General features: G+C 47.8%; 6 protein-coding genes across 6 annotated transcripts; 3 read left to right on the top strand and 3 right to left on the bottom strand.

Moving 5' to 3' along the window:
- Positions 1–325: 325 nt before the first annotated feature.
- On the bottom strand, positions 326–736 carry LOC307048255 (histone H3.2; the record flags this gene model as incomplete). Its single annotated transcript, XM_079697276.1, has 1 exon — positions 326–736. One exon carries the CDS (start codon positions 734–736, stop codon positions 326–328), a length of 411 nt encoding a protein of 136 aa, XP_079553402.1.
- A 1,087-nt stretch (positions 737–1,823) lies between these two features.
- On the bottom strand, positions 1,824–2,343 carry LOC307069033 (histone H2A type 2-A). The gene has a single exon (XM_079727186.1). The coding sequence runs from the start codon at positions 2,316–2,318 to the stop codon at positions 1,926–1,928; it is 393 nt and encodes a 130-aa protein (XP_079583312.1). The 5' UTR covers positions 2,319–2,343; the 3' UTR covers positions 1,824–1,925.
- Positions 2,344–2,668: 325 nt separating this feature from the next.
- Positions 2,669–3,049, top strand: LOC307047985 (histone H2B type 2-E-like; the record flags this gene model as incomplete). The annotated part of the gene is made up of 1 exon (XM_079696808.1): positions 2,669–3,049. The coding sequence occupies one exon, from the start codon at positions 2,669–2,671 to the stop codon at positions 3,047–3,049; it is 381 nt and encodes a 126-aa protein (XP_079552934.1).
- Positions 3,050–9,262: 6,213 nt separating this feature from the next.
- On the bottom strand, positions 9,263–9,643 carry LOC307047853 (histone H2B type 2-E-like; the record flags this gene model as incomplete). Its single annotated transcript, XM_079696559.1, has 1 exon — positions 9,263–9,643. The coding sequence occupies one exon, from the start codon at positions 9,641–9,643 to the stop codon at positions 9,263–9,265; it is 381 nt and encodes a 126-aa protein (XP_079552685.1).
- Positions 9,644–9,968: 325 nt separating this feature from the next.
- LOC307049165 (histone H2A type 2-A) lies at positions 9,969–10,488 on the top strand. The gene has a single exon (XM_079698571.1). The coding sequence runs from the start codon at positions 9,994–9,996 to the stop codon at positions 10,384–10,386; it is 393 nt and encodes a 130-aa protein (XP_079554697.1). The 5' UTR covers positions 9,969–9,993; the 3' UTR covers positions 10,387–10,488.
- Positions 10,489–11,575: 1,087 nt separating this feature from the next.
- LOC307048387 (histone H3.2) lies at positions 11,576–11,986 on the top strand (the record flags this gene model as incomplete). Its single annotated transcript, XM_079697465.1, has 1 exon — positions 11,576–11,986. The coding sequence occupies one exon, from the start codon at positions 11,576–11,578 to the stop codon at positions 11,984–11,986; it is 411 nt and encodes a 136-aa protein (XP_079553591.1).
- Between the last annotated feature and the right edge of the window lie 6,291 nt (positions 11,987–18,277).

Here is an 18,277-nt window from a genome sequence, read left to right as displayed (position 1 = left end):
AAGAAGCGAAACTGGGCGCCCCGTCCGCGCCCAAGAACGCAGCGGCAACCTCGCCAGTCCAGAGAAGCCGACTGACCAAACTCAAAGATCCTGACACCCCGGAAGGCGGCCAGTAAGCAGGGGACCAGGCCGGATACCTGGCCTTTCTTTAGCCTATCTGTTGGAGCCCAACGCTCTGCCCGCTCTAACGGCCTCTCCTCCCGGGGCATGCGAGGGTCCGCCGGGAGAGCACGGACAAGTGGCACAGCTTCTTCCAAGTGCAGTTGTGGGTGGCTCTGAAAAGAGCCTTTGGATATGATGGAACCTCGAGCCGAGCGCACACTTCTTAAGCCCGCTCCCCGCGGATGCGGCGGGCCAGCTGGATGTCTTTGGGCATGATGGTCACGCGCTTGGCGTGGATAGCGCACAGGTTCGTGTCTTCAAACAGCCCCACCAGATAGGCCTCGCTCGCCTCCTGCAGCGCCATCACGGCCGAGCTCTGGAAGCGCAAGTCAGTCTTGAAGTCCTGCGCGATCTCGCGCACCAGCCGCTGGAAGGGCAGCTTGCGGATCAGCAGCTCGGTCGACTTCTGGTAGCGCCGGATCTCCCGCAGGGCCACGGTGCCCGGCCGGTAGCGGTGCGGCTTCTTGACGCCGCCGGTGGCCGGCGCGCTCTTGCGGGCCGCCTTCGTGGCCAGCTGCTTGCGCGGGGCCTTGCCACCGGTCGACTTGCGGGCAGTCTGCTTTGTACGGGCCATAGCGAACCGACACACGAGCTCACCGGTGCAGCGATGCGCAAGGAGAGGAACCGGGATCCGGCCCGCCGCAGCGGTCTTTATAGGCACAGTCTTTTTCCCGATTGGGCGGGACAATAATTGAAAGTCCCGCGCTGGCTGTCCATTGGTTGTGACGTCATCGGCCCTAGCGCCACTGATTGGCTTGGGCAGAATCCCCCCCTACCCCCGCCCACCCGCCTCCCTTTCTACTTTCCGGTTTGCCAACGGTTTTCCCTGCCTTGCTTTTCCTTTCTTTCAGGGTGAGAGTCAGTTTTGAGCGCAACTGTGTCGGAATGTTCCTCCTCAACCCTTCGCTCCCTTGGAACGCGCTACCCGCGAAACCCTCTTTCTACGCTCTCTAGCTCCCGAATTGAACCTCAACCTTCTGTTTGGCCCCGCCGCCCCCGGAACGCCTTGTTGCCTTCTCAGAGCCCCCTAGCTTAGTTGGCATGACGGATCGTTGTGAGGTTTTTTGTTTTGTTTTGTTTTGTTTCCGCCTTTCGGTGCTCTTCGGATCGGAAAGTTATCTGCGCACCCCTCCGGGCGCAAGATTCCGCCTCCGAAAGCCTAAGTGGGTACCTGTATCTCCGCTGCGAAGGCGCCTTTTTTTTCCCCTTTGAGACAGTCGACTCACTTAAGCCAAACCCCAGGTCCGTCACACTCCCGAAAACTCCGCTCCCCTAACCGACCGGGGTGAACGGGGCGTGTACGTGTGTGAGACAGAGGCAACGTCCCCTTGGTACTAGACCTCAAGTGTTGGGCAAAGGCCTGGGGGACAACTATACTATAGAGTTGCTCACTAGGCATCCGACTCCGAGTTAAGGCATCGCGGGTCGCCTGACGGAGTACTTAGAACTGAGTCGACCCTGGCGCCCAAGAGGCTTGCTCCCTTCACCTGAGTTAATTACCCTCCCGGATTTACAACCCGTCGCCACCCACCCACGCATCACACCGGTAAGGTACTCAAAGATTCCAGAAGGTGGGTGAATGGCACTCCCTCCCCCTCTGTACCCCTGGGCCGCACGTCTACTACTGAGAAAGCTGAAATTGAGCAAACTAGGTGTTGGAACAACCCTTTTTATTTGAAAAAGTGGGTGGCTCTGAAAAGAGCCTTTGATTTCACAGGTGCCCCTTCGAGTAGGGGGCTTGAGAAGGCTTCCGGAGACCGGCCTCACTTGCCCTTTGCCTTGTGGTGACTCTCCGTCTTCTTGGGGAGCAACACAGCCTGGATGTTCGGCAAAACGCCGCCCTGGGCGATGGTGACTTTGCCCAACAGCTTGTTCAGTTCCTCGTCATTACGAATGGCCAGCTGCAGGTGACGAGGAATGATGCGCGTCTTCTTGTTGTCTCGGGCCGCGTTGCCCGCCAGCTCCAGGATTTCAGCGGTCAGGTACTCGAGGACTGCCGCCATGTACACGGGCGCGCCAGCCCCCACCCGCTCGGCGTAGTTGCCTTTGCGCAGCAGGCGGTGCACTCGCCCCACTGGGAACTGCAGACCTGCGCGGGACGACCGCGACTTGGCTTTGGCACGGGTCTTACCTCCTTGCTTGCCACGACCAGACATGACAACCACTGGCAATACAAACCGCTCTCGCTTGACGGCTAATAAATTCGCTCTCAACAGCGCCGCTTCACCCTTTTATAGGCAGAACGGCGATTGTCTACGGAACAATTTGATTGGCTAAAACGCCTCTTTGTCCTGATGGCCAATAGGATAGCTCAACCAGAATCCTCTCATTTACATAACCTCGTCCCCCTCGCAAGAGAGCCACTGAAAACTCGCGAATCGCAACGCGGCGTAATCCGAACCTTAATTTGCGTACAGCCTCTATAAGTACCGAGTCGCTTCCGGTAGCCTCGGTGCCGCTGCTGTGTTTGCGTTCGTGGTGGTCTTTGCAGCTCGTGCTTCCCGTTATGCCTGAGCCGGCAAAATCCGCCCCGGCGTCCAAGAAGGGCTCGAAGAAAGCTGTCACCAAAGCCCAGAAGAAGGACGGCAGGAAGCGCAAGCGCAGCCGCAAGGAGAGCTATTCTATCTACGTGTACAAGGTACTGAAGCAAGTGCACCCGGACACCGGCATCTCGTCCAAGGCCATGGGCATCATGAACTCGTTCGTCAACGACATCTTCGAGCGCATCGCGGGCGAAGCGTCGCGCCTGGCGCATTACAACAAGCGCTCGACCATCACCTCCCGCGAGATCCAGACGGCCGTGCGCCTGCTGCTGCCCGGCGAGCTGGCCAAGCACGCCGTGTCCGAGGGCACCAAGGCGGTCACCAAGTACACCAGCTCCAAGTGAGTCCCTGCCGGGATGCGGCGCTCGCACGAGTCGCCGAGCCGCTTGACTTTCCAAAGGCTCTTTTCAGAGCCACCCACCTTCTCAGTGGAAGAAGCTGTCATGTTGTTTTACACGGGTTTTTTGTAGTCCTACTTTGCTTTTTGGTTTCCTCACCTAGTTAACGTTAAGAGCATTCACAGTCGTTAAGTACGAACACAGCCATTTCTTCCAGATAAGTGACGGAGTATTCTTACCTAGTTTGGGAGGACCTAATGGGGTATAGATGTGCTGCGTTTTGTCAACTCTTGAAACGCTGTTTCAGTGATGTTGCTTTTTATGAACTCATGTATGCAAGGTAAAATTCGAATATCAAAGGTGCGACCAATGGTGTTCCCAAGTGGTAAAACAGTGGTGGTAATTAATTTTTTGTGTTGTGTGCTCGGTGTTGTTTACAAAAAAGGGATAACTCAACTTTCACTTACTACTAACAAATTCCTTGCGTTTGTGTATCTTGCATTCACAAGCACCTGCGTACGCAGTTTATGTGTAGATTCCCCAATAGGGAAATTGGAGCTTGGTCTTGATACCTAGGAATTAACTATTCTTCTGGTGGCTTGTGTCTGCCTCATCTTAGGTCAAATCACATAAAACTTGCCTAATACTCGGTGATAGTGTTCTCCCCAGAGAATTACTTCTTAGAAAAGCTTGCCCAATTTAAAAGACATGTCCATACAATGGAAATAAGATATGCATAATTTCCGAAGCAGGAAAATATTTGAAATTTCGAGGAGCAGAAAGCCCCAATATAGCTGGGAATGCAAAGGAGACTGGCTTCAGAGGTTAGTGTCGGTGCTTTGGGAACCCTTGGATTGCTTTCTGTAGGGACATGAATAACAGGACCTCATTAACCTTAAAGTAGATCACTCTGTTTGCTACGGTGAATCAAAGATCCTAGATTGTCCATAGTAGAAGCAAGGGAACCAATGAAAAGGGCTATTACAGTGTTACAGGCTAGAGCAGTGACTCAATTAAAGTCTCTTTTCCAGACCAGTAGTATTAGCATTACCTGAGAATTTATTAAAGGTGGAATTTTCAGACCCTAATAATTTGTGTTAACGAGCCCTCTGGGTGATTCTGATGCATGCTAAAGTGTGAGAACCACTGGGTAGTCTAGACATGCTGGATTGGAGAACAGTGATAATAATGGAGATGGTGAGAAATGTTGCGATTAGGATTATATTTTGGAGGTAGTACTGTGGATAGGAGCAAAACCTCTAGGTGTTTAGCCTGAGCAACTGCGTAAACAGTGGTGCTGTTGATTAGGATTGAATACTGGGAGGAGGGATAGATTGGGGCATTGAAGGGAGATCCAGAATTCTGATTTAAGATTGAGAACCTTCAATATATGGAGTTGACATTCAACATTCAACTCGATAAACGGAGTTGGCAGTGTGAGAGATGCATCTAGGGCTCAGCGAAGAGAACATGAACCTGCTTTTAAGAAAAGTGCACAACCTAAAAATTGAGAAGTATGTTTTATTCGGTGGACTTAGCTGAGGACTTAAGCCTGGGATACAGCCTCTCAGATCCAAGGGACTGTTCCAAAGAGGTAAGGGAGGAGCCAGGATATATAGGAGTTTTTGTTGAAAAAAATAACCAAACATATAGTCGAACATCAAAAGATTACTGCTAATCACAAAAACAGACATCTCAAGTTAATGATTTTAGTGCTTTCCTAGGTATGGGAAGATACAAGAGTTTGGGCTTATTGAAACCATTTCTTTGATATGCACCTTAACTAAGTAGGGCCATTATCTTGTTTTTCTCCATCCTGAATATCCTCAGGGTGCACCGTCAGGGGTGGCTGCAGTGGCTGAGGGCTTTTTGGCCACAACATCTTTTGCTTACTGAAATGGCAGGCGACATTCTTTGTCCACACTCTAAACACAGCAGTGGGGATGAAGGCTATCACCTTATTCTTCTAGACTTTATTTCTCCTTATATGTTTCCTTAATGTATTCTTTGAGATTTGATTTCGTATGTTTATGTAGTATAACTTAGTAGTTGATAGCCCAATAATATATGTTATTGACTATGTAGCATTTTTCTTATTCTGTTTTTCTAATATTATGCTGATTTTCATTAAGGAGCTCACCTAATCCCTTATGTAGGTGGAGCTCAAACTTGACTGCCCATAGGTACCTGGAGAACTTTTAGAAATACTGATGTCTGGGTGCCATCCCCAGAAATTCTGATTTAAGTGATTTGAGACACAGTCATCACTTGGAATTTTTAAAAAAAGTTCCCCAGGTGACTCTAATGAGCAGTCAAGTTTGAGAACCATTGCCACATGTTTCCCAGAAAACAGATCTTATCTACAGTTCTTAGCATGATTGGCATGATTGGTTTAAATGTAGTCCCAACCACTTCCCACACTGATTAGCTCAGGAATCTAGACCAATCTAATCAGCACAAACATTTCAGAAATTGAACTACTGGGAATGTAGATTGCTCTTATCTTTTGGTAAAGAATCTTCTTTGTTTTCAAGAGGCTGCAGCAGAATGTAGTGTTATGTGGGTGTGAAGGCAAGAATGATTGTAGACCACAGGAGGGCAACTGCTGAGAGGAAGAATTGGAAAGCTGAGCCACTCATGGAGTTCAGCCAGCCTCAGAGCCCTACAGAGCCCTACTTGGATCTTGAAATATTTGAGAAATAATTTCCCAGAATAAAAGGAAAGATGATAGACCTTTTATCTTGGAAGGTCTCAAAGAGGCCAAATAGGGTAGATAAGGAAAAATAGAGCTGCTCCAACTACACATTTGGACTAAATGTCCACGTTTTAAAATCAATATTTGACCAGGGCCAAAGATTAATATTACCATTAAAATGAAGGACAGTCTAGGATTTTTAAAAGTCTGAAATTTTATTTAAAAATTAAATAATTCTATTATTAAAATTTTTAGTTTGCATTAGTTTCTTAGGGCTGCCATAACAAATTCCCACAAACTGAGTGGCTTAAAACAACGGAAATTTATTCTGTCATCATTTCTGGAGGCTAGAAGTCTAAAGTCAATGTGTTGGCAGGCCCCTGTCCCTCTGAAGGCTCTTCTTGGCCAGGATCCTTCCTTGTCTTTCAGCTTCTGGTAGCCCCAGGTATTATTTGGTTTATGACAAACCCTGACATTTGTCTCAGTTTTTTCCTGTGCATTTCTACATTTTGTTATAAGGACACCTGTCATACTGGATTAGAGCCCACCCTAATGACGTTATTTTAACTTGATTACATCTACAAAGACCCTATTTTCAAATAAGGCCACATTCTAAGGCACTGGGGAGTTAGACTTCAACATATCTTTTGAGGGGACACAATTCAACCTGTAACAGTAGTCAACAGCTGGGGTACGCTGAATAGGACTCCTAAATATGTCCACATCTAAACCCTAGAATCTGTGAATATTACCTTAAATGTCAAAGGGGACTTTCCTGGTGTGATTTTGAGATAGGGAGATTATGCTGGATTATTTGGGTGGACCCACATGTAATCATCAGTGTCCTCATGAGAGGCAAGAAAAAGCCAAGGGAGGAAGAAGGTGATGGAAGCATAGAGAGATTTGAAGATGGTACGACGCTGACTTTGAGAATGGAGGCAGGAACCATGAGCCAAGAAATGCTCCTCTAGAACCTGGAAAATGCATGGAAAAGGATTCTCCCCTAGAACCTTTGGAGAGAGCAGTTTTGAGACCCGCCTGGTGAAACTAATATTTGTGCTTCTGATCTCCAGAACTTTAAGAGAATAAATTTGTGTTTTAAGCCACCAAGTTTATAGTTATTTGTTACAGCAGCCGTAGGAAATTAATGCAACACCTTTATAGCAGGGGTCCCCAACCTCCGGGCAGCGGACCGGTGGGGGTCCACGGCTTGTTGGGAACCGGTCCGCACAGCACGAGGTGAGCAGCGGGCGAGCGAGGGAAGCTTCAAATGCCGCTCCCCATTGCTTGCATTACCGCCTGAAACCGCCCCCCACGCCCGTCGTGTAAAATTGTCTTCCACAAAACCTGTCCCTGGTGCCAAAAAGGTTGGGGACCGCTGCTTTAAAGGATATTTTTTTGACAACTGGAGAAATTTGAATATGGATTGCATATTGGTTAACATTACTGAATCAATATTAAATTTTTGGCGTAATAATGGTACTGTAGTTATATAGGAGACTGACCTTATTTTTAAGAGAGACGTAAAGTATTTAGGGAAAAGAATGAAATTTTGCCATTTGCAGGAACATGGATGGACTTGGAGGACATTATGCTAAGTGAAATAAATCAGAGAAAGATAGTGTATAATATCACTTATATGTGGAATCTAAAAATTACAACAAACTAGTAAATATAAAAGAAGCAGACTCACAGATACAGAGAACAAACTAGTGGTTACCAGTGGAGAGGGGCAATTTAGGGGTGGGGGAGTGGCAAGTACAAACTACTGGGTGTAAGATAGGCTCAAGGATGTATTGTACAACACGGTGAATATAGCCAATACTTTGTAATAACTGTAAGTGTAAAATAACCTTCAAAAATTATATAAAAAATTTAAAAAATGTTAAGTAAGGAAAAATGTCAAGATGTTTACAACTGATTTTCAAATCGTTCAGAAAATGCAAATGCAGCAAATAGTAACAATTGGTGAAACTAGATGAAGATAATGCTGGTCATTGTACAGTTTCTTTCAACTTTTCTATAGGTTTAAATTTTACAAAACAAAAAATTGAGAAAATTTAAAAAACTTGTAATCAGACTTAAAAAACTAGTACAGAAAACTTTCATAGATGTTAATTATTCCATTTTATTTTTACAGTATAATGTTAACTGATAGAATTTCAACATATGAACATATAAGATTTTTTACTCCATTATATTTAAGTCTTATGTATGTTTGAGAGTGATCATCTATATATTAACTAGAACTCTTAATGATATCCTTTGTTCATATTTTGCTACACTTATTAGAGGTAACAGTGATTTATGTGGTTGCAATAGCCAAGGGATGCCCAATTAACATTGATTTAGACGTTTCATTATTCTGCCTTCTAAGGTTGGAGGTTGAAACTGATGTTGGATAGGGGATTTTAGTGAAACACTGAGACCTCAGGCCTCAGGGCCTTTGCACTTGCTGTTTTTTGTTTTTAGAATACTCTTCTCCAAGATATCCTATGGCTCACTTTCTTCATTCAGGCCTCTGTTCAAATATTAACCAGAAGGAATAGCAAAGTGAGACACGATGTACGTCTAGACTAAAATTTGTCTAGATGAAATGTGGATGAAAAATGTCACCTGCCATATCAGTAATCAAAGGATGTTGTGGCCATCAAGCCATCAGCCGCTGCAGCTACCCCAACTGTGCACCCTGAGGGGATTCAGGATGGAGAAAAACAGGATACTGGGCCTAGACAGTTAAGGTGCATATCGAATGAATGATTCAATCAGCCCACTCTTTCACCTTCCCCTAGAGAAGTGCTAAATTCATTAACTTTAGTTTTTTTTTTTCCATTAATTAGAATTCTTTTGACGTTCAACTACCTAGTTTGTTTTTGCAAAACTGGTATATATTTTGGTTCCTCCCATACCGCCTTGGAACAGTCCCTCAGAGGTATCTGAAAGGCTGTCTCTTGGGCTTAGTCCTCAGCAAGTCACCGAATAAAACTTGATTCTTAACGCAGATTGTTGTTTTTTTTTTAGTCGACGTATAGATTTTCTATACGTGCTGGGGCGTGGTCTCAAAGTATTGCTTTCTTTTTTTTTAACAGTAACATTAATTTGGTTTTCTGAGCTCAAGAAAAATGCATTTACAAAGTATTGACCCAATCTAATTGCTGCAGAGCAACCACTGCTTAACTTTTTACCCCATCCTCCTGAGTAGATAGATTTACACTGATCATCACCCATCGCTAACCGTTTCACTGGAAAAGGCAAGTTACTTGCATGAGAATGAACAATTACTCTAACTAGTTCTTGATCGATAGACAAAATCTGGTCCTACCTTGGGTGTTGCCCTTCATCCTAAGGAAAATGGCAAATTTATACCACGAAAGGAGTAAGTGGTACGGAAAAGAACCATAACAGAAAATGAAAATAAATTGGATAACAGCTTCTTCCACTGAGAAGGTGGGTGGCTCTGAAAAGAGCCTTTGGAAAGTCAAGCGGCTCGGCGACTCGTGCGAGCGCCGCATCCCGGCAGGGACTCACTTGGAGCTGGTGTACTTGGTGACCGCCTTGGTGCCCTCGGACACGGCGTGCTTGGCCAGCTCGCCGGGCAGCAGCAGGCGCACGGCCGTCTGGATCTCGCGGGAGGTGATGGTCGAGCGCTTGTTGTAATGCGCCAGGCGCGACGCTTCGCCCGCGATGCGCTCGAAGATGTCGTTGACGAACGAGTTCATGATGCCCATGGCCTTGGACGAGATGCCGGTGTCCGGGTGCACTTGCTTCAGTACCTTGTACACGTAGATAGAATAGCTCTCCTTGCGGCTGCGCTTGCGCTTCCTGCCGTCCTTCTTCTGGGCTTTGGTGACAGCTTTCTTCGAGCCCTTCTTGGACGCCGGGGCGGATTTTGCCGGCTCAGGCATAACGGGAAGCACGAGCTGCAAAGACCACCACGAACGCAAACACAGCAGCGGCACCGAGGCTACCGGAAGCGACTCGGTACTTATAGAGGCTGTACGCAAATTAAGGTTCGGATTACGCCGCGTTGCGATTCGCGAGTTTTCAGTGGCTCTCTTGCGAGGGGGACGAGGTTATGTAAATGAGAGGATTCTGGTTGAGCTATCCTATTGGCCATCAGGACAAAGAGGCGTTTTAGCCAATCAAATTGTTCCGTAGACAATCGCCGTTCTGCCTATAAAAGGGTGAAGCGGCGCTGTTGAGAGCGAATTTATTAGCCGTCAAGCGAGAGCGGTTTGTATTGCCAGTGGTTGTCATGTCTGGTCGTGGCAAGCAAGGAGGTAAGACCCGTGCCAAAGCCAAGTCGCGGTCGTCCCGCGCAGGTCTGCAGTTCCCAGTGGGGCGAGTGCACCGCCTGCTGCGCAAAGGCAACTACGCCGAGCGGGTGGGGGCTGGCGCGCCCGTGTACATGGCGGCAGTCCTCGAGTACCTGACCGCTGAAATCCTGGAGCTGGCGGGCAACGCGGCCCGAGACAACAAGAAGACGCGCATCATTCCTCGTCACCTGCAGCTGGCCATTCGTAATGACGAGGAACTGAACAAGCTGTTGGGCAAAGTCACCATCGCCCAGGGCGGCGTTTTGCCGAACATCCAGGCTGTGTTGCTCCCCAAGAAGACGGAGAGTCACCACAAGGCAAAGGGCAAGTGAGGCCGGTCTCCGGAAGCCTTCTCAAGCCCCCTACTCGAAGGGGCACCTGTGAAATCAAAGGCTCTTTTCAGAGCCACCCACTTTTTCAAATAAAAAGGGTTGTTCCAACACCTAGTTTGCTCAATTTCAGCTTTCTCAGTAGTAGACGTGCGGCCCAGGGGTACAGAGGGGGAGGGAGTGCCATTCACCCACCTTCTGGAATCTTTGAGTACCTTACCGGTGTGATGCGTGGGTGGGTGGCGACGGGTTGTAAATCCGGGAGGGTAATTAACTCAGGTGAAGGGAGCAAGCCTCTTGGGCGCCAGGGTCGACTCAGTTCTAAGTACTCCGTCAGGCGACCCGCGATGCCTTAACTCGGAGTCGGATGCCTAGTGAGCAACTCTATAGTATAGTTGTCCCCCAGGCCTTTGCCCAACACTTGAGGTCTAGTACCAAGGGGACGTTGCCTCTGTCTCACACACGTACACGCCCCGTTCACCCCGGTCGGTTAGGGGAGCGGAGTTTTCGGGAGTGTGACGGACCTGGGGTTTGGCTTAAGTGAGTCGACTGTCTCAAAGGGGAAAAAAAAGGCGCCTTCGCAGCGGAGATACAGGTACCCACTTAGGCTTTCGGAGGCGGAATCTTGCGCCCGGAGGGGTGCGCAGATAACTTTCCGATCCGAAGAGCACCGAAAGGCGGAAACAAAACAAAACAAAACAAAAAACCTCACAACGATCCGTCATGCCAACTAAGCTAGGGGGCTCTGAGAAGGCAACAAGGCGTTCCGGGGGCGGCGGGGCCAAACAGAAGGTTGAGGTTCAATTCGGGAGCTAGAGAGCGTAGAAAGAGGGTTTCGCGGGTAGCGCGTTCCAAGGGAGCGAAGGGTTGAGGAGGAACATTCCGACACAGTTGCGCTCAAAACTGACTCTCACCCTGAAAGAAAGGAAAAGCAAGGCAGGGAAAACCGTTGGCAAACCGGAAAGTAGAAAGGGAGGCGGGTGGGCGGGGGTAGGGGGGGATTCTGCCCAAGCCAATCAGTGGCGCTAGGGCCGATGACGTCACAACCAATGGACAGCCAGCGCGGGACTTTCAATTATTGTCCCGCCCAATCGGGAAAAAGACTGTGCCTATAAAGACCGCTGCGGCGGGCCGGATCCCGGTTCCTCTCCTTGCGCATCGCTGCACCGGTGAGCTCGTGTGTCGGTTCGCTATGGCCCGTACAAAGCAGACTGCCCGCAAGTCGACCGGTGGCAAGGCCCCGCGCAAGCAGCTGGCCACGAAGGCGGCCCGCAAGAGCGCGCCGGCCACCGGCGGCGTCAAGAAGCCGCACCGCTACCGGCCGGGCACCGTGGCCCTGCGGGAGATCCGGCGCTACCAGAAGTCGACCGAGCTGCTGATCCGCAAGCTGCCCTTCCAGCGGCTGGTGCGCGAGATCGCGCAGGACTTCAAGACTGACTTGCGCTTCCAGAGCTCGGCCGTGATGGCGCTGCAGGAGGCGAGCGAGGCCTATCTGGTGGGGCTGTTTGAAGACACGAACCTGTGCGCTATCCACGCCAAGCGCGTGACCATCATGCCCAAAGACATCCAGCTGGCCCGCCGCATCCGCGGGGAGCGGGCTTAAGAAGTGTGCGCTCGGCTCGAGGTTCCATCATATCCAAAGGCTCTTTTCAGAGCCACCCACAACTGCACTTGGAAGAAGCTGTGCCACTTGTCCGTGCTCTCCCGGCGGACCCTCGCATGCCCCGGGAGGAGAGGCCGTTAGAGCGGGCAGAGCGTTGGGCTCCAACAGATAGGCTAAAGAAAGGCCAGGTATCCGGCCTGGTCCCCTGCTTACTGGCCGCCTTCCGGGGTGTCAGGATCTTTGAGTTTGGTCAGTCGGCTTCTCTGGACTGGCGAGGTTGCCGCTGCGTTCTTGGGCGCGGACGGGGCGCCCAGTTTCGCTTCTTGGAGGCAGCCACGGGTCCTCCCGTAGGGTCGGGCTCTTCTAGGGCGTCTTCGTACTCGACCTTGGCCCAGAACTGTAATCTGTTCCGGAGGGGGGGGGGGGAGTGGGCGGGGGTAGGTTAGACCAGGCGGAGTCACTAGGGGACGCTCAGGATTCGAGGGCTTGAGCGCGCGGGCGCTGGCCTTCAGGCAGCTGAGAGCCGCGCGCAGGTCTGACCTCCTCACTCGCGCCGGAAAGGGCCCCGCCCCGCGTGGCTCTCCGGCTCCGGAGGGAAATCGCCACGTCGGTCGTTCCCGCCCCCTTTCTGCCGGGGAAAGTGTGGTATTTCTGGGGTTCAAGTGTCGGTAATTTGGGGCCTCACTCCCACCCTCTGCTTCTAATCAAAACCCGGGGGTTGGATGGAAGGGTGTTTGTACAGATCCTAAGGCCACTTTGGTGAGCTGGGCGTTAAACATATTGCTTCTTTCCTGCCGAGTTTAGTGAGACTCACTCTACTCCGAGAAGTAATCTCTAAAAGCTTCAACCTGTGTTTGGATTCTCTGCCCAGATTTGGTAGTGTCTCTACATATTTTATTCAGCCATGTGGGAAGTCGGCTCTCAGGTTTTGGATTACTCAGCGAAAGAACAGAAGTGGGGCTCTGAGTTCAAGTTTGGAAGAGATCAAACAGGCAGAACATGGTCCTCCTTTGGGGAGAGGAAGTTACCCACTGTTAGGAAACAGTGAGAATGGAGGCCTTAGAAATGATTCTTGTACCATTTGGGAGGTGGAAGTGCAAGGCCTCTAGTGGGCAGTGGCGTGGGGCAAGGTCTTGTAGAGCCCATCTCCACAGAGCTCAGATACAAAGGCTGTACAGGTCTTAGGTGACACCTTTTCTTAACCTTCTCAGTCACTTATTTGAACTTGGAAAAGGCCAAGACTTATGTTTTCTGCTTTGTCTCAGCACAGTGCCAGGTTAAAAGCATTCATTATAGAGATCAGTGAGAATTCACAGAAAGGAGAGGGAAAAGGAAGGATATTTATTTTTGTTTGTTTTTTAAGCTTTAGTTATGTCTTTTGAGATGTGTCAGAAAAGGGGGGAGCAGTGTAGGGACTGCGGCCCCTTCTGCTACAGGTTGCAGTGTTCCAGGGTCACAGCAATTTCCAGAGCATGCCTCTGGGTCTCTGCCTAGACCCTTATTACCTGCTTAGGCCCCCAATGCAGGGTGGATCCAGGGCCTGGGTCTGTACTCTGAGTTAAGAAGTAGTGAATTCAAGGGGTGTTTGGGGCACCAACTTTGCACCCGTCATCTCATCCATCCTCATGGTAAAACTTTCAGGGACATACAGACATAGGGCTCTCTGAGGTACAGCTTGAGGTTCTCTGGTGAGTGACTTGTCTAGCATCTCAGGTTCAGGAGCAGCTGAGCAGACCCTGGAAACTGCAATTTCGTGTCAGGTGTCACTGCTGCACATACTCTGCCTGCCTCTGAGATCACATTGCTTTATTTTACCAGTCTGGGCACCCTTAACATCCAGGAAGTCTTTCTGTATGAATCTCAAGGGAAGTTTAGTGGCATTTTTGATATCCAGTCAGGAATAGCATAAAATTTTGTGTTCCTGTCACTGTAGAGGCCTACCCTCACAGCAATCTTTCAAATCTATTTGTTTGGGAGACCAGCATAAAAGAAGTTCATCAATGCAAGAGAACAATTTAAAATGTAAGTCTTAACATTTAATCATTTCTGTACTTAAATCATTCTCTACTCTCAGATTGAGAGTTAAAGGAAAATTAAGGGCAAGGTAAATAAATGCTTTTCCTTTAGTGATTAGGTTCTATGTGGTTAGATTGGTTTCAGGGAAAGTCTGCCCCAAACCTGGGATTTTTAGGAATAGAAAACAGTATTTGTTCAGGTTTAAGTCTGCCTTAGTGAGGGTAGTGGGGGACAGGTGCACGGGTGTGTGCAGAGAGAAACTACATGCCCTGTTGATTCTACCTTTGCTTCCTTGGAAGAGCACTTGGCCTTCGGGTTCATACCCTCTCCTGATCATCCTTCTACTTCTCCAGGTCCTCATCTCAGCCTTCTCATGTTCTCTTTCTCTTCCAGGCCGCATCAATATTTCTGGTTGTTTCACCCATGCTGACCTTGGCTGTTTCTTTTTTTTCTTTTCTCCTTGAAACTAAAGTGAGATCACAGCTTCCCTGCTTTCCATATCTCTGCTCTCTGCCAAGTGCTCCCAAACTGGTATCTTCTGAGAACCCTGTCCTGAGCTCTACACCAATATTTCTAACTGCCTGATGGCCAGGTCCTTCTGGATGGATAATAGGCACTTCAAACTCAACTTCTTTCCAAAACTGCATCATCTTGCTTCCCAAAGCTATTTTTTCCCTCCTATATTCCCCATCTTACTGAAAGGCACCTTCACTCCCTCTCCCCCATCTGTTCAGGTCAGCAGTTCCTTTTTTTTTCTCATTTGTCCAAATTTCATGGGTCAGCAAGTATTATCAAATCCTCTATCTGACTTTCAAGTCTATTACCCTCTCTTCATCCATCTATGGTCCCTGTCTTAACTGACACCCTCACCAGCTCTGTTCTAGAGGATTAAATGTTCAGACTTGACTCTGCTTTGCTACTAAGCATCCACTCTGTGTGAGAGCTGTCTTTTTTAAAATGCATTTTTTTTGAGACTGTCACTTTCATTCTTAAAAATTTTCTGCCTCCCTCTCTATTCCCTTCAGAATAAAGTTCACCTCCCTCTGCATGGCAGTCAGAGCAGTGCAGGTTAATAACTGGTAGGGACTCTGGAGTTAGACAAACCTGAGTTTGAATCCTGGTCTCGCCCATATAATAGGTATCTGACTTCAGCAAGTAAATCTCTGTAAGCCTCATTTTCCCATTTGTAAAATGGGGACAACAGTATCTTGCTAATAATGTTGGAAATATTAAAAGTGACAGTTCCTATAAAGTAGCTAGCACAGTGTCTGGTCCAGAATAAGTATTCAATTACTTTTACTCTATTAAGAGTTATTAAATTTAAAAATCCCAATAAAAATTATTTTAATACACATCTAGTTCCTGGTATTTCCCAGAGCCTCCCCAGGTTTCAGGTGCCCTGCCAACTGAACAGAAGGTTCTAGCCCCTCAGAACATCTGCAATCTCCAAGAATACAATGTCTTCACACACTCCATTTCTTGTCTCCAGAATGTCCTCCCCTTTTTTGGTAACGCTGAGAATCCCTGCTTATCCTTTCTTCCCTTTCTCCTCTTTGCTTTTATCTCTTTAGGCCCTCCTCCTTGCTTCTCCCTCATCCTATCCTAACACCCCTTCCTATTCCCTACCCTTGGCATTAGGCTGGCATCATTCCTCAGGGTGAGGACTGGTCCTTGTTCATCTCTGTGGCACCAGCACCCAAGCAGTGCCTGGAACACCATAGGTGGTCAAGAAATGCTTGATGAGGGACCCATTCTCCTGGTCTTCAACTCTTTGTCTTATATGAGGGAGCTGAGCAGAAGATGCTCCCAGTTCTTGGAGTACTTGAAGTTACAGCTCAAGAGCTGGCCTGGACTGGATATCTGGGAAGAACTTCTGAAGTCCTTGGTTGGGGGGTGGGGGGAGTTTGTCCCAGAACATGGGAGCAGGAAACTGTCTGTGAGCAGGATGCCTGGAAAGCCCAGGTATCCCTTGCCCATGAATGGCCACAGTCCCAGACAGCCTGCTCCTGGTGACAGGAACTGAGAGAAGAGTTCACTGAGCTACATTCCCGCCAGTGCCCCCAGGCTGTTCCTGAATGCAGAGCATCTGGGGAGGAGTATCTGTTTCTATACCCACAAAGACATCAGATTCAGCCCTACTGACGGGATTTTTGGGGATATGGTATGGGATTGGGATGTGGTCAGGAGCAGAGAGTGAAGTATGTATAAAGAGCAGTAGGAAGGGGAGGAAGGATAGTAGAGGAGAGAAAGGGGTTGGGAAACAGAAGTCTAGGGTCCTCACTGCAATGAACTGGGGCTGATACCTGAGACCCCTTACAGGGTAGGGCCAGGGCTCCTGACCCTTAACCAGGAAAAGGCTGCAAAGAGAAAAGACTGCGATCTCCATTTCCTCATGTGTAAAGCAGGATCCTAATTGCACCCACTTCAGGATTGCTGTGAGAATGAAAAGAGATAATACAGCCCATACAAAGTGCTTAGAACAGAGCCTTACATATGGTCATAAATCAATATTAGTATCATCATTAATACCAGTGATGTAAGTATTAGTGACATTAATGTGAATTGATGTAAGTCACAGTAATGATCATGTCATGGAAAAAAGAATGACACGCACGCACACACACATACAAATTGGTGAATAATTTTCAACACACAGCCAGCTTCTAGACTGTACACCCCAGGAAGTAAGAATACCCAGGTTCCTAGATGGCTTATGGCTCATCTTTCATTCTCATTCAATTTCACAGTATCCCAGGATGGGAAGAAGGGCGTTTAAAATTTCTGTTGAATAGCTGAAGAAACTAAAGCTGCTGAGGGAGAGACACCTGGGAACGTGGGTCATACAGCTGAAAGACAGCAGATGTGGAACTTGAGCCTGGGTCTTGTGTTTTCTTTTTGTATTAGATTCATTGTGTCAGAAGAAACACACACACACACACACAATAATTACATGTAGAGATACACTATCACTATATATGTATAGTAGCTCTGATTTCTTCTGACTCCAAACTATAGAAAGATATAATTTTATATTACTACCTGCTGCACATTCACACATATCTAAAAAATTGAAACAAGTTATACAAAAGGATATGTTCTTGGTTTGGGATGCACCTTGATATTTTCAATCCTATTCTGTTTCATTAATAAAAGATACTGGTTCCCATTCTCTAAATTGATTTTATCATATGCTCATGGGTTACAACCTGCAACTGAAAACCACTGCAATAGAGAAAATTACAAAGAATAAAGTAAAATCATCACTCAAGTTAAAAAATTCGTACTGTTTTGTTCAACAAGAAGCCTGGCTGGGACTTCCCTGGTGGCCCAGTGGGTAAGACTGCGCTCCCAATGCAAGGGGTCTGGGTTAGATTCCTTGTCAGGGAAATAGATCCCACATTCATGCCACAACTAAGAGTCCCCATACTGCAACTAAAAAGGTCCTGAATGCCACAACAAAGACTTGGTGCAGCTTAATAAAGAAAGAAAGAAAGAAAGAAAGAAAGAAAGAAAGAAAGAAAGAAAGAAAGAAAGAAAGAATCCTGGCAACTGTTCTTAGCTGGAGGCATGTATATGAGTTTGCAGAAATGGGAACCAGGTTCTTAAGCTCTGTGAGAAGACGTGCACTATAATGAAGGCGAGCCATGGTAGGCAGTGGAGAAAGGTGCAGATGAATTATCTGGAAGGTCAGAGGGAAAGGTCAGTTTTAACCGAGGGATCCACGGAACTCTTCTTGTAGGACAACTTGAGGTGGGGTTCAAGAAAAAGACAAGGAGAATTGTGAGTGGTGGCTGGTCCACAGGATCCAAGGCCAGAAATGGGAAATGACTTTTCAGGGGTGGGATTTTGAGGCCGGCTTATTGGGGGTCTTGAATGCCAAACTGGGAAGGGGGTAAATTTTACTCTGTAAACAGTGTAGGGAGAGGGATTATAGAAGAGGAAGCAACAAAATTAACATACATATGTAGAGATGCTCATAAATACTAGTAATCAGAGAAAGACAAATTAAAGCAGTAATGAGATAATCACTTTATACTCGATACTCTGGCCAGTCATGGAAAGTTGAATAATGCTAAAGGTTGGCCAGGATGGCTTAGGTGGTTGGTGCCCAGCTGGTGGGGTGTGACCTAGGGCAGCCATTCTGAAGAGCAGCCTGGTACTTCTTAGGCCAATTAAGGTTACACATCATGGGAACCAGCAACTCTGTTTCTAGGTATTCATCCAAAATAAATTCTCACACAGATCTATCATAGACCGTGACAAGTATGATGGAAC

Source organism: Hyperoodon ampullatus, assembly GCF_949752795.1.
Source record: "Hyperoodon ampullatus genome assembly, chromosome: 2".
NCBI classification, from domain to species: domain Eukaryota; kingdom Metazoa; phylum Chordata; class Mammalia; order Artiodactyla; family Ziphiidae; genus Hyperoodon; species Hyperoodon ampullatus.
The sequence above is the reverse complement of the archived record's forward strand: the minus strand, read 5'-3'. Positions and strand labels throughout refer to the sequence as shown.

Excerpts from the sequence above, each read along its gene's own strand:
- LOC307069033 (XM_079727186.1), bottom strand. The coding sequence starts at position 2,318 with ATGTCTGGTCGTGGCAAGCAAGGAGGTAAGACCCGTGCCAAAGCCAAG.
- LOC307049165 (XM_079698571.1), top strand. The coding sequence starts at position 9,994 with ATGTCTGGTCGTGGCAAGCAAGGAGGTAAGACCCGTGCCAAAGCCAAG.